Raw genomic sequence first — 16172 nt, forward strand, 5'->3', positions numbered from 1 at the left:
CTACCTACCTACATATAAAAAATATAAAACACCAATAGAAAAATTAATTAATTAATTAAATAAATTTTCAATAGATGGCGCTAAATGTTTAGAGACTAATTTGCCTAGAGGAAACATTGGTAGCAAATAGTATATATATGTATATAGAAGATTTTTGTTGATCTGTTATTATGTTCGTATTGTATTCATATGTTTTGATGGCAGTGATTTAACTGTGACGTACATATGTCGAATCAAAAAGAATATTATACTACGGCGTGCCTTATTTTACACAGACATATAGAATTGCGATATTATATGTATATGATGATTTTTCTAATAGTTCTGATAGATTTTTCGCATATTAAAAATAAATCTAAAAAATCTTTTTTTAGTTCGTCATAGAAGCCGGAATTATTTTTCCCAGGGCCCGGGATTTCTCTCGGCGGCCCTGTTTACAAGTGTTAAATTTTCTAATGACATTTTAGTATGTTTTATTAACCAGATTTTATATATAATTACTGATCATTTTGGTATAAAAATACTGATCGCTTAGTTAAATAAATAGTGATCAAAATATATTCATTCCATTCGAAATATCATTCCATCTTGATGTAAACTGCATAATTTTATTTTTATTACAGCGGTCATTCCGAAGAGATCGGGTTGGTACGGTGGGTCGTGAATAAGTAGCCGCTGTATTAACACGGTTAGGCGAGTTGGCCGAGTCGTTTCGACGGCTTCGGTTCCATTTGGCGATTGCTCGGCTTCACTGCTGTCAATGCCGCTCTTGCATCATGGGCTTCGAGGTGAACCGGTTCAAGAGCGAAGTCGACGACGAGCTCATCTGCCCCATTTGTTCATGTGTGCTCGAGGAACCCGTCCAGGTACGCATACACCCCACCTCCTTCCGCAGTCACCTGCAGCTTTCTAGTTTCTGATCAGGACACACAGGGGGGGCACCATGAAAACTCAACAAATATTTTTAAAACACCACCCCGCGCAAAATTTTCGCCACCCCTCGTTAACATATTAAATTATTTTAAAAACTTTCAAAAATTTTTTAACCTTTCAAACGAAAACAATATCAGAAAATTTTAATAATAATATCAACAAAAATACTTTTACTATTATTAATAGAAATGCACCGTTTTAAACATTACTGAATGCCTTTTGTGCTTTCGGCAGTGCTCTTGTTCATCGTAATTTGTTATGAATGTGGGACCGTTCATGCCAATTAAGCATACATGATAAAATTTTCGCATAAAAACCACTAATCATTGAGTAGTTACATTAATTTTATTGAATCACTCTTTTAAGAAAGGAATTCAGCTACACCATTCAACGGAACCAGTATATGTAGATTTCATAGGAATAAACTATATACACGAAATAATTAGTCAGAAGTCAAACAGTTTCAATTAAAGTAGACACCGCTTTGTATAAGAGGCATTAACTTTTGACTGCTTAAAATCTACAAACACTTGAAAAGAGTATAAACAAAATCAATAACGAGAGCGTAGTCAAGCAAGTGGTCATATAATTGCCACCAGTTCATACTCCGTACTCAATTCCGAGCCTAGCAGATTTCACCATGTTCAACATTTGTACTAATTGCTATATAATGAAGTTGTCTCGAATAAGATTTACCATTTCCAATGGTTCTCATTAGCTTTCTAGAGCTGAAAATATAGACATTGAAATTGTATTATAATTTTGGTGGGTAAGTTAGATTATTTTTGATGCCAATTTTGTATGGAACCGTCTCAAAAATCATTAGATTAAACCTGCAAATTCAAACAACAGACAATTCCAGCTTTGCCAGCCTTGATAGACCTACATATTTTCAAAAATTTAACTAACGGCTCATTTTTTTTTAAATATGCAATAATAATTGCATGTTCTTACACATTCGATATAGCGATGATAAACTACGGAAACCATATATGCTATTTTGATACGTGAATATGCGTAAACGAATTAGTCACGGTGTTCATTATTCAAACGGTTCAAAGGTCAAACCACAAATTACGAAGAATTGAGGTTTTACAATCGGTATATTTAATAAAATGTACATTACGCTATTTTGCAGGCACCTGTTTGTGAGCATGCTTTCTGTAGATGCTGCATCACGGAATGGATCAGCACTCAACCGACGTGTCCGGTGGACCGGCAAGCCGTAACCTCCGGACAACTCCATCCTGTTCCGAGGATATTAAGAAATTTATTAGCAAGGTTCGATTGACTATTTAGTGTACAAGATGGGACGGAAACAATTGTATTTTGAAATGAAATGTAAATATTCACTGAATGAAAGCAATCCTCTGTGCTATAGTATCATACTGCAGACTGATTTTAAGTATCATATCACTCGTACGAGATCTCAGTCAGCATTTTTATAACATTGCTTTGGTTCAAACAGAACGAGGCACAATTTGATGGATGCATACGAGTTTACGAAATAAAATTGCGTGCGAACAGTCGAAAAAATGCTCTTGCAAGACGTCACGTCTTGTTTCGGAGATGTTATCTGGCTTCAATGATCGTCTGATTTATCTGCGAAGCTATTTTAAAGAGAAATTGTATTCTCATTGACAGAATTGAAGGATAATTCAACGAATTTTGAAAATATCTTGAGTAAATGACGGATAATGTTCGACAATGTGCTGAATTTTCTTTTTAAAAAAATTCAGAAGACTGAAGAAATGTTTCGCCATGTAGTATAGTTTCGTTTAGCTGTTTAATGTTAACTTATGAAGAAAAGTGTTCACTTTCAAGGTATTAACTCATTATATATCGTCGGAATCTTCCGAAAACTCTATGAGAGTCTGCGTATTTTCCGCAAAGTAACGGTAAAAATTATAGTTTTTGTAAATTAAACATAACTCTTAAACCGTTCCATCAATTAAATTAAAAATTTGAATACAGCTACTTTACAGTTGTCTTCAACTGTATGATTTATCAGATCAGTATTTCTCAAATTGCGGTGATTGCTGTATTAAATTTTGTATCAAATTTATATATAGCTGATCAGACGGACATCGAAATATTTAGTGTTACTTTTGTTCAGTTTGTTAGATGCATTAAAAATATTATTTTTCTTTATTATTATGATTTCACTAATTTTTTTTGTTATATAAATAAGTATGTCATGTGATAAACCGCATATTATTGTTTCCATTACTTTTTCTATTGATACCGTTTTCTTTTATTCTTATTTTTTATATTATATGACTTACTGAAATAGATTCTTACCTGTACAAATAAATAAATATAGGTTTCAATATATTTTCTCGTAATAAACGATATCCATCTTATAGATCATTTGAATGAATGATTCAATTTGAGTAAAATATATAGTACGCGAGAAAAAATCAGCCAATTTGGATATCTGATATTATTATTTTATAATATAATCAATAAATTCATAGGGAAAATAAAGTCAAACTTTGAACCGTAGAAATATATATATTTTTTAATTTATTTATCGATTTTTTGATAAAGATATACTGGTATGATATCTACGAATAGAAGTTTGTAACTAAATCTTTTAAACGATTTATTTTTTGTATGAATTTTGAAGGATATAAAAACACACGCTGTGTTGGCGGCCTTTGAATGTAATTTTATTAAAAAAACACAGCATTTGAATGTGTTTACGGCCTGTAATGAGTTAACCATCCAATTGTCTCTTCCCCATACTGTATATATACTGTTGGCCATTGTTTAAATTGTGTTGAAATGTTTTCAGATTAACCATCAGCTGTGATAATGCATTGTTTGGATGTCCACTAGTAGTCAATTTAGATTCATTAAGTACGCACTTGAAAGATTGCGAATACAATCCAAAAAGACCGATACCCTGTGAGCAGGGCTGCGGCATGATCATTCCCAAGGATGAGTTGAAAGAGCACAACTGCATACGAGAGCTCCGCTCGATCATACAATCTCAGCAGACTAATTTTAATGCGTACCAGCAGCAAATAAGCGAGTTGAAATTTATCATGAACGAATATAAACGAGAGCTCACACTTTTAAAGGTAAATTTTAAACGTGAGCAATTCATTGTTTCACCATTCTATATAATACATATATGTATCTTGGCGACCAATTTTCTTATATTATTGCCGTATTTTGTTGAATGCTTTTATTTGTTTCAAATGGGTGACCGTGAAAAAGTCGAAAATGTTCGTTTTCCATGCATACATATGAAAAACGGTTAGTATATATATATACCAGTGGCGTGCGGTAAAATTCTTTCTCTCCCCCCGTCGTACATCCTCACTTAATTTGCGCGGGCAGGACACAACAGGAACGAGAGGAACAGGCTTTTCCTCCTGTATCCCGCGCGCGCACATTACACAAGGCCGTATGACAAAAGAGAGATAATTTCACCACATGCCACTCATATATATTATATAAACATAGTACCGTTTACCATGCACTCTTTTTTTTGATCTTTCGACTTAAGATCTTTCGATTTTCGATCTTTGCCTTCCGATATTTGCTTTTTCGACCTTTTCACTTTTGGTGCCGTGAGGTAGACTAGAATGAAGGCTTTTGGCATCAAACTTTCAAACATAATCATAATCTTATATTATATATATATAAATATGTAAGAATCATATCACATTGTACGATGAGCTCACAATCGATTATCTGTGAAGAAGTAGCACTAAAATCTTGTATTTTTTTGTGAATAGCTTTTATTATTCAGTTTTATTTTCATTTGAAGGTGATGTTGTAAATTTTTAAACGATTTCCACTACATTTGAATAGAAGAAGCCATTTTTGATATAAAATTTTTTATATACACGATTATAACTTAATATTAATACAATGGTTATAAAAGTTTCAAAGTTTGCAGCTCAGCGTTTGTTAAAACCAGGGCTGTGGAATCCGAGTAATAAGAAATCAACCGACTCCGACTTGTTTTTAATAGTATTACAGTATTTTTTTTTTTAGTTAATTAATACCAGGAAGGCCTAACAGGTAACCCCAATGTGCCTTCCTAGCCAGAAACATTGTACATTTGATACAAGTATTAATATACAAAGTAAATACATATCAATTAACATCCACAGAGAAATGTACCGTCAAATTTGTACATTTGCAGCATTTTATACAATTCAGTGAAATTCGATATTGGTGATAACTTGAGATTTGCGAGAAAATGGGTAAGGTTGCCGATTTGTTGGAACCGTTTCAATGAAAATCAGATAAATTGGCCAACTCTGATAGGAAACTATCGACCTGGAGTCACAAATCCAAGGTCTGGCCAGCAGAAACGAGTGGGATTTGAACCTGTGACCACTTTGTTCAAAGCATTATATGCTAGTCTATTCTGCTGGTTTGAGTCTCCAATTATATCGAAGTAAAACGACTAATAAGTTGAAATTTAATAATTTCTTTATTAAAATCATCAATTAAATTACATTTAAAATAAAATCGTTTAATTGCACATGTTTTTGTGTTCTGGGCAAAACCGACATTTCTTCTGTCTCATACTTTTTTTTTTTTTATTAAATTGATTTGTTTCTGTATGAAATTACACTGTGAATGTATTTACTTTTTATTTAATCATTACCAATAAATTCAACAAATTGGGTTACATGTCAATTTTTAATGGCATAAAAGTCAATCTTACCAAAATTGAGTCGGAGTCCTAGCATAAGGTAAAAGTCTAAATTTGTTGCTAAATTTGAAATTGACTCTACGCCCAGGTTATAACAAATTTGTACTATTTTCAACATTCATTATTATAATCACTAAGCCTTTAATTTGATAAGCATTTTATATGCCAAGAAATCATTCTACAATTATTCGTCGTTTCTTTTTATTAGAAATGCTAAACAAGTTCAAGGAAGTAGAGAATTGTCATTTCAGCTCTGAAATATTGAAATTCCTTTTTAATTTAAGCTCTTCAATAAGGTGGGGCGGAAACAATTAGTCAATTAGTATCTTGAAAATAAAAAGTAAGTATTCATTAGCTGAATATGTATAACTTAATGCCAGTATTTTTTTTTAAATAATGTCTGGTGTTATCTACTTGACATTTAAGCAAACCGCAACACGATTCATTGTCTTCCTCGACAAAATTACTAAACTTCTGGAATGGCTGGGTTCCAAAAGGATGGAGCACGACTATATAAATGAACTAGGCATAAAGTTCAATAAAAGTTATGCTCATCAACCCAAAACTATATAAGAGTTGAACATCCAAGCGGAAATCCAACAAATTCTAATGTAATGCTTAACCCTTTGAGTGCTGACGTCTTTTCTGTTGAAAGTCCGCCACGCTGAAAATTTCGCCAACATTTCCAACTAGAATTATTTAGAAATCCAATAGAAAGCAAGTATAAAAATTGTAGCTAATCCAAACAAACCCTAGATAATCACCGCCGACGATTTCGAGTTTTGTAAAGGTGTGTTTAGACTCTCTAATATATCTTGCAACAATATAAAATAAACAAAACAAGTCTATTAATGAATGTAATTTTCCAAAACTAGTTCCATCTTCTTCATCGTTGTTAAAATGTAATGCTCACAATCTAAAAGACTCAGCAGTTAGTGATTTCCATCGAGAAATTCTGCTATGGTTATAAATTCAGAAATTCCGGTGTAAACCAGTCTTTTTAAACATTGACACGGACTACACAACCCATTTTCAATGCTACCTGGAAAGGCTCAGCGGATAGTATTCTTGTTTATTTTTTAAATGCTCCAAAAACAACGCCTATCGACATATTTCAAGATCGTGGACTTGTTGGTCAGCATTCAAAGGGTTAAGAAAGTGATTGATTTGAAATCTGAGTGAAAATTACCGGTAGATATAGAGATATACCATGCATTTTGATTTTATTTGGTTAATGAACGTTTACTTTTGATTTGAAGTGTTTATTCTCAAGATTCTACGTACGAGTATAATTTCTTCCGCTCCACTCTGCATTTTATGTATATTTAGAAAATCCTTTGTGCCCCGTCATTTCGGGATTGGGTATTTTTGAGTAACGAAATGAATATATGTATGACATGTTTAGGATTTCATGAGAGCGATGAGAATATCGAATCCGGCGATGCGCGCTATAGCAGACCAAATGGAACGTGACGAGGTGGTAAGATGGAGCGGAACCCTCGCACCGGCGAGAGTCACCCGTTGGGGAGGCATGATATCCACGCCGGATGAAAATTTACAGGTTTGCCATATGTTTTGCACACGTTGACGATGTACTCGTGACAAATTGCCATGTTGAAATGCAACTGCGTAGCGCTGCGTTAATTCGTATTAACGTCTTGTTGTCGTTTCTTTGAATATTTTGCCGTGCGTTCTCACTATATTTTATGTAAAATGTTGTTATTTGCCGTGTGCTTTGTCGTTCCCTGCTCTCGCCTAATTTTGCAATGACGTTGTCTTCAGAATATAATTAAACGTTCGCTCTCCGAGTCCGGGTGTCCTCCGCACATCATCGACGAGCTCATGGAGAACTGCCACGAAAGAAGATGGCCGCCTGGATTGTCGTCTCTAGAGACGAGACAGAATAATAGACGGTAATGGTGTTTCTTCAATACAAATTACGTTTTTTTTTTTTACTATTTATTATATGTAGAATTGTATCTATGTACATACATAATTAGGTTTGTTACTACATAATTCCCCTTTTCGGTCAGTAACTTCAATCATTTTTCTGTAATATGTCTATCAAAATGGTCAAGATGCTTGTAATCAGTTAACTGTTTGCCCGCGGCCGTCTTCTATGGAAGTTTTGCGCGACAAGTCTGTAGCGCGGCTGTCTTCCATAGAATTTCTGAACTTTGCATGGGATTTTGGGCCTTATATGCGCCTATTTCAACTGTTTTAAGGTTCAAAGTTGGTTGAATATATTACTGAGAGTTGAATGCCATCTATTCAATTTGCTTAAAATTCATATATACCAGTCAAAATTTGTTTTTTGTGGAACCATACTGAAACCTCGTTTATGTGACGTCACGTCTGTTGAACAATGGCGACGATACGTCTCAATTGTATGAAGAATGATTATTTGACAATTAATCCAAAAATACGAGATATATTATGTATTTTATTTTTAATAATAATACTTATGTGTTAATTAACATATCTGGTTACTTGAGTAAATATTAAAATCTGTATTTAAGGTCGAAAACTCGATTGCCAAAAATCGATCGCGAAAACGGTGCCGCCGCGTACAGGGCTTGTTCGCTATATTTATTGCCGCGGGCACAGGGTTAATAGAGTAAATGGTCTGTAATTAATTCAAAAGAAGAATACTGTCATGAACAGTTCGATGATGTGTCTTTGAGATAATAATTGGAAAACACATATGTACGATTGAACTTTCCTGTAAAATAAATGCATGAAATATTCTTAGAGAAAGTATTGACACTATGGTGGCCGCTGACTCATATTTGTATCATGTTGGGTGCACAACGCTTACTGGCCGCTGATACATATATGATTCACGACCGCGCGAATATATTTTTCAGTCCGCTGATATATATTTGTATCATAGGCCACAAACGATTGACGCAAACGTGATACAAAAATATATCAGCGGACTGAAACAGTTGGCGCAGTCGTAAATCATATATGTACCAACGGCCACTGAGCGTTGTGCACCCAGCATGATACAAATATGAGTCAGCGGTCACTATTGTGTTAAAAAAAACTGTACGGAAATACGAATATTAGTCTTGGTCTAGTAGAAGAGTGGAGTTTAGACCATACCGAGATACCAGAATCAGAAAATTCAGCATATATGATGTCTCACAATCTAAAATATTGCCCAAAAAATTTGTTGCCTTTATTATATGCACTATAAAGTTATATGGCTTATACCGTGTTCCAAGCTCTCAGTTAAAAATATGTGTTTTAAGTTAAAATAATGCAAAATCTGCGAGGTTAATTATTGTAATTAGCTATAAAAATCATTAAACATCGAATATTAATGGACTCTCCGTGAAAATAATTATTTCTGTTGATATTGATCAATGTTTTTATTTCGCAATGACATCATTCGAATCATAGAGGTTTTGATGAGGAATACATAAAATTTTAAGACCCCGGCATTCAGTATATTTGGAAAAATAGATTAAAATATAAGTCCTCATCACTCGCCATCTATCACAGTGCGGCAATTGTTGAAGGCAATGGTTGAATAAAAATGAACTTAAATAAATTTTCACAATGTTATAGAAGTGTGCAAATTAGTTTTACTATTTTTAATTTGATATATTCCCATTAAATGTTATAAATTGTCTTACAAAGTATCCCAAAATACTTTATTTTGAAAATAATGTCTACGTTACGGTCAGAGTGTATCACCAGTTTTTTTTTAATCAATTCAATTTTGATTAGTTTAAACACGTTTCATCTATTCCACGTAGTTATTTCATACAACATAGTGGATTTACAATCTGACTGGTCAGAATCAGTCAATACGTATTCCGTATTCTGCTTTTTTTATCCACTTTTCGAATATGATACACATAACCGAGCCTTTCAATGCGACCTGATTTTGATGTATTTTATTCACACTACATACTGACTGCTTTTCGTTAAAATGTAACTTGACAGGTATCTAATTTGAGTCGGAACGTCACATTTTTGTTTTGAACACGTTCTTTAGAGTTATTGTAATATAAAACTCATTCCATAACTCGTAATATTAACGCATTGTTGATTCTTAACAATAGATATAGCGAACAAGCCCTGTACGCGGCGGCACCTTTTACGCGATCGATTTTTGGCAATTGAGTTTTCGACCTTAAATACAGATTTTAATATTTACTCAAGTAACCAGATATGTTAATTAACACAAAGTATTATTTTAAGCAATAAAATATATAATATATCTCGTAGTTTTGGCTTAATTGTCAAATAATCATTCTTCATACAATTGAGACGTATCGTCGTCATTGTTCAACAGACGTGACGTCACATAAACGAGGTTTCAGTATGGTCCCACAAAAAACTCATTTTGACTGGTATTTATGCATTTTAAGCAAATTGAATAGATGACATTCAACTGTCAGTAATATATTCAACCAATTTTGAACCTTAAAACAGTTGAAATAGGCGCATATAAGGCTCAAAATCCCGTGCAAAGTTCAGAAATTCTATGGAAGACAGCCGCGCTACAGACTTGTCGCGCAAAGCTTCCATAGAAGACGGCCGCGGGCAAACGGTTAAAGCATTTTGTAAAAAAATCTCAATCGTCAAAGCTTATATAATGTATAGTAATAGGCGAGCACTATATTTTGTCTGTAAAAACATAATCCACTTGTTAATTTGTATTGGAATATGTGATAGAATATATATTACAACTGGTAATACACTGACAGTAACTATGGTTACATATTTATTATTATATTTGACTCAATTTCAGTATGTCTTTGGACTTATATACAACTGTGTTAATGTAATATGTGTTTTTTTTTAATTTCGAATGTCTGTGCATTTCAGTTTGTACGAGAATTATATTTGCAAACGAGTTCCCGGCAAGCAAGCCGTTCTGGTGCTGCATTGCGACAATACGCACATAGGAGAAAATATGATGGTGGAGCCGGGTCTGGTGATGATATTTGCTCACGGCATTGAATGAACGGATATTCTAAAAATTATTATAATATATGCGTAAGACGATTTCGGGGATGGGTGTCGTCATGACTTTTCGTTTGAATATAAAATAGATATATTTTTTACTATAGAACCGACGGTTGGAACAAAAAGGTTACGGAGTGACTCTCATCCTTGGAGTAATCTCATTTACTCCAGACTTATTCTAATATACGGACTGATCTGTGGCGTACGGAATCATATGTATGATCGTATCCGTGCGTGGAAATCAATATATTGACCGTACAGAACTAGAGCTTCGTAGATTTGGTGTTGGCCTTTGGAAATGTTATTGGTTTTTATAAGCTTCGCCATTTTGTGTTGGTGTTTCCCTGGATATGTTGAAGATCTTAATATTTGAAACTCACTTTTGTATATTTTATTTCTCTTATGTACATACGTATATGTCGGGGCAAAGTCACGTAGGCCACCATGGATTTTTTTAATTGATATCCAAAATAGTGTTATATAATGAAAAATGTTATATTAACATTATGCGAAACGTTGATTCATTGAATGGAGTATATTTTAAAACTTTTGCAATATTATTACTTTTTATCGCTAATCAATGTGCAGTGGAAATTTATTAAAACACACTAGTCTTACGGGACCAGAATATTCTATTGAAAAAGTATTATATATATAATATAATAAATAGTTGACAGTATTTTATCATATATGTAAGACGTCAATTTATTTCATCTTGTTTTTTTTCTGTATTTGTTGGTCTTTGGATGTATTAAAGTTAAAAAACAATACTTTTGCAGTTCCAATACCAATATTTTACCATCGATTGACGTTTAAAGTATTGTTTGAATTTGAGTGGTCAATTAACACATAGGATACCACGGGCTATTGCTAAAGAAACAGGCGTGCGGCGGGGAGAATTTGCGCTAATCTTTGCATAAAACTGTAACTGTTTAAAATGTCATATCTCTTTTACCAGTAAACGTATAAAAGTGAAATTTGAAATGCAGTTTCGTATGGACTATCTTAAAATTTCGTAATTGTAAAATCAGTAAAAGTCAAACTGTGAGTCGCGTACTAATAAAATAAATAATTAAAATGTGTATAAATATGGCAAATATACATATTTTATAAATAAACAAAAAAAATCTAGCAGCAGTGAACCTTTGTGTAACAAAAACAACAAATGTCGTTATTTGAAACCTATAAATACAATGCAGTCAGATGCAATTCCATATGCGCTTTGGAATTGCCGACATCCAACAAGGTTAATCCTCTTTCGTCATAAATAACAATATCAGTGAGAGAATTTTAGGACATCGGCAAAATCTAAGAGGAACATAAAACAGATGTGAGAAAAAAAAAAGGTCCCCCCAAAATGTGTTTATTACCTAGTGCAGTGGTTAGTAACCAGGAGTCAAGTGTAGGCAATAAATTACCGAAGAAATATAAAAGGGCACATAGTAAACAATGGTGATATTTTCTTCAGAACATGAATATAAAAAAAATCAAACATATTTATTCAACTAAAAACACAAAAAAAGCACTCACCCAGCAAACTGCACCCCTTATGTAGATATTCACATTTGATTGATTGGTAGATATTTACACAATATTTATTTAAAAGTTTCCTTTATATTATAATATATTATCGATAAACTCACTTTATGTATATTTTTATTATTTACACACACACACGTTATTTAAACACAATATGAAATTCGTACACTAATGAAATTTTATATCTAATATTTTTTTTTTGTATGGTAGTCTTGATAACACTTTCCAACATGTAGTGGAATTTTACATTGTTTACACATAAAAGCACTCAGTTTACGAATTTTTAGTTTTGCACACACTCGACAATTACGTCTCACTAATTTATTCGTTTTTTCATTAGTTATTTTCACTAATTCATGATCTTTTATGAAACCACGTAGTCTTTCGTTCGGATCAATGCTGGGAGTCCTCGTCATGACAGAAGTTGAAGGTATATTGGAATGTGTGTCTGATGTACCTGGTGTATTGGAAATGTTACTCTGAAGCCATGCCTCTGCGACTTTCAGCATAAACTCTTGGAATTTCCAATTCGTCCCATTCAACTTTTTGTGGATATGATAAGCGTTCAAAATTCCGCAATGCATCAGATACATTGCGGCTTTCTTCGTCCACTTGATGGTTTTCCGTGAAACGGGGTTGTACGATAGGTACTGATCCGCGAGATCGACTCCACCCATAAATTTATTATAGTCCATGATGCTGATTGGCTTCTTGATGGGTTGATTTGTTTTCCTGTCGATTTTGCCAGTTTCTACAATTTGCGCCTGATGGATGGTTGAAATAATTCTGACGTCTCGTTTTTTGTTTGTCTTCCAAATTTGAATCAATATATCCCCCTTTCTTCGATGTATTGATTCATGAATTTGTAAGCGGGCGTTTTTCAAAATTTGCGGTAAGCCACGATTTTTTCTAATAGTTCCGCATATTCTTGTTTTAGCTCCCAATAAATTGGTAGCTAAATTAACGCTATTGTAATAATTATCAGCGTAGACATTGTACCATTTATTTAAGTACGGAGATAACAAATCGGTGATAGTGTTATTCAAAGAAGTACCTACACCCGAATACAATTTGAAATAACAAATATAGCCACTTTTTGCTTCACATATCATCCTATTTAGAATCCCGTACTTAACGATCTTCATAGGGTTATACACCTTGCATTTGAGGCGCCCCCTCCACGGTATCATGCCTTCGTCCAAAGACAGGTTTTGCGTCGGTGTGTACGTCTCTTGAAACTTTTTCGTGAAGTAGTCTATTATGTTTTGAATTTTAATTAGGCGATTTGGACTGCCGGTCGGAATCTTCTCATTGTCAGAAAAGTGGAGATACCTTAAAATCTGCTGAAATCTATTTCTGCTCATCGTCTTTCGAAAATATGGAGTTTCGATAAGAGGATTGGTGCTCCAATAGTCGCTGATGGAATTTTTTCTGACAATAGCCATTATCAGAACTAATCCGAACCATTTTTTTAGCTCGGGAACGAGAACATCTCTCCATTTTCGCGAGTGTGTGGAAGTTGGATATTTGATATTATTTTTGGCATAATATCGGTTTGTCTCCTCGGCTATAATACCAAATAAATCATCTCCAATGAAGAGTGAAGTCACGTCTCCCACGTTAGATGGATTATCAGGAAAAATGTTCAATCCTGGTAGTCCTTCAAAGCTGTTGAGATTTCTAGGAGGATCAAATTCGGACCAATCCAATGTCACATCAGGGATACCTTCTTCTGAAGAATTTTCAGATTCTGACTGGTTGACACGTGGTTCTGAAGTTTCTGACTCAGAATCTCCACTTTCTTGGACATAAGCCTCATCGATGTCTTCTTCACCTTCGCTAGGAGGTTGAGAAAGTTGGTCTTCGAAAGTCTCGTCAAAAAATGAATCTTCTCTCTCAGCCATTTTATAACGATAACACAAAACAGAAAACACGAAATTTCACAATAAAATCAGAGTTTTATAAAATAGTCACAAAAACACAAAATCCATTTATAACAATAACACAACAGAAAACACGAAATTTCACAATATAATCCAAAAGAGTTTCACAAAAACACAAAATCCAAAAAATAGAATCCAAAAAGCATCGAAAATCAAAATAGTCAAAGATATCAAATAGAACACGAAATCTAAAAAATAACGCGTATATTTATCGATAAACGTTTCCTCGTCACGGTCAGAAAAGGACTGAAATGATCTCGACCTTTCTGAAAATATAGCACCCTTATTTTTTTCTACCTATATCTTTTCTACGAATTAGTAAATATGTCAATAGAAAAAAAATCTGTTATGCATATGTGAACATATGTGAGCTTTCGCTGGTTTCGAACCTCTGAAAAGGTCGATGACGATCTGTTCTATTATTTTTACAAGCCTCCTATACGCTTTAGTTAAATAAAATAAAATTTGAGACATCTTCGGCATAACCAAAGAAATATTTTGTAAATTTAAAGAAATATTTGGTACATTTGCTATAGTCCAGTTTCTAACCTTCTGGATTTTTCAGTATCGACTATTTTTAAATTATTTTAGTTAAATATCACCAACGACATCTTTTACTAAGCCCCGATATGAATAAATTACAAGAAATACGAGGTTCAACGTGTTTTTTCTTTATATGAAGTAGGAGTGACGCAACGCACAAATTTGTGCGCACGGTAGCCAGAGGAAGTTTTTCAAACGCACAAATTTGTGCGCACGGTATCCTGCGTGTTAATTATAGCCAAGTGTATTGTTTCTTCTACAACTTTTACTGAATTCACTTTTTATATTATATTAATATACTATAATTCACGATGCAAAATTACATTTGTATGAAAGTATTGTAAAAAAAATAAGAATGGGTAGGATTTCATTAAACGGTCATCGTCTCTAATTGTCAACGCGACTGTATCTGATAAAAAATTTAACTTGCGTATTTTTTAATGTGTATTCATATTGTATATTTGTTGCGTATCAAAAACCATAATATTTGTATGTATTTTTAAAAAAAAAATGGTCATATTTAGTTTTTTTTCAATTTTGTTTTAGTCATTTTAATTGGCATATATGTTTTTATTTTAAATTTTAAGTTGTACAGTGTGATATTGAAATGTAAGAATATAATTACAAATTTATTCGTTGCAAAATTGCTTTGTTGAAACAAAATGTTTTTTATCGGTCTGTGTTTGACCTTTTTTTGTTATTATTATATATAATATACATTACATATTAACTTAGTTAATGTTATGAACTGAAATCGTCTAGGAAAGAATTTTGTACGCTAGTGGCACGTGCAAATTTATGAATCTCCAATTGTGGCAGGGGTTAATTTATAGTCTTACCTGATGTCTATGGATATCCATGCATCTTCAGTTCTCATCAACCTTTATATCATATACAAAAATCTTTGTTTTGAAGATTTAAATTTATTTTGCTTATTCATATGATGAATTATAAAATTTATAGTTGATTTCTTTTTACAGACCGCACTCGAGTCGATTGCCACGTTTTTTTTTTTTTTTTTAAATTCAAATATAATACTAATTTTAACAAACGCTAACTCATTAAAATCTCCAATTATACAACAATTAAGAATCTTTTTTTTAATTACATATTGATATTAGACTAATTTTGTGATCTCCATATGTCTTTTGTCAGCATTGGTATATTTTTTTGTATTGTATGTGTATATTTTCTCACTGCTTGGTAAATTTGGTCGAAAAAGACAGAGACAGCATCTGAAACCCTCAATCTTCATAGTGTGATATTATGCTGTTAAAATTTTTTTTTTTTTCATTATAAATAAATAATTGATTTTAATAATTGGTAGTTTGCATGTACATATATCTGCGCACATACATTATTACTGTCTTTCATAATATAATGTAACTTTTTTACCTTTTTCATAATTGTATGCAACCATATATCTTAAATAATTATGTACAACTGTTTGTGTATATATAAATATATATACATAATTACTTTTTATTTGTTTTATTCACCTTATCTTATGTTTTAGTGGGATGTAATAATAAATTCGAATAATTTTT

General features: G+C 32.9%; 1 protein-coding gene across 1 annotated transcript; it reads left to right on the top strand.

The window, feature by feature from the left end:
• The first annotated feature begins 683 nt into the window (after positions 1 to 683).
• On the top strand, positions 684 to 12107 carry elgi (E3 ubiquitin-protein ligase NRDP1 elgi). Its single transcript, XM_077445807.1, has 6 exons — positions 684 to 866; positions 2072 to 2214; positions 3731 to 4019; positions 7020 to 7175; positions 7397 to 7527; positions 10460 to 12107. Exons 1-6 carry the CDS (start codon positions 777 to 779, stop codon positions 10596 to 10598), a joined length of 948 nt encoding a protein of 315 aa, XP_077301933.1. The 5' UTR covers positions 684 to 776; the 3' UTR covers positions 10599 to 12107.
• Positions 12108 to 16172: the final 4065 nt, after the last annotated feature.

Source organism: Arctopsyche grandis, chromosome 2 (assembly GCF_051622035.1).
Source record: "Arctopsyche grandis isolate Sample6627 chromosome 2, ASM5162203v2, whole genome shotgun sequence".
NCBI lineage: Eukaryota > Metazoa > Arthropoda > Insecta > Trichoptera > Hydropsychidae > Arctopsyche > Arctopsyche grandis.

Bases quoted from the DNA above. Each gene is read 5' to 3' on its own strand.
- elgi (XM_077445807.1), top strand. From the start codon at position 777: ATGGGCTTCGAGGTGAACCGGTTCAAGAGCGAAGTCGACGACGAGCTC. The intron at 867-2,071 runs GTACGCATACAC...GCTATTTTGCAG, and splicing joins TGCTCGAGGAACCCGTCCAG to GCACCTGTTTGTGAGCATGC. The intron at 7,528-10,459 runs GTAATGGTGTTT...TGTGCATTTCAG, and splicing joins ACGAGACAGAATAATAGACG to TTTGTACGAGAATTATATTT.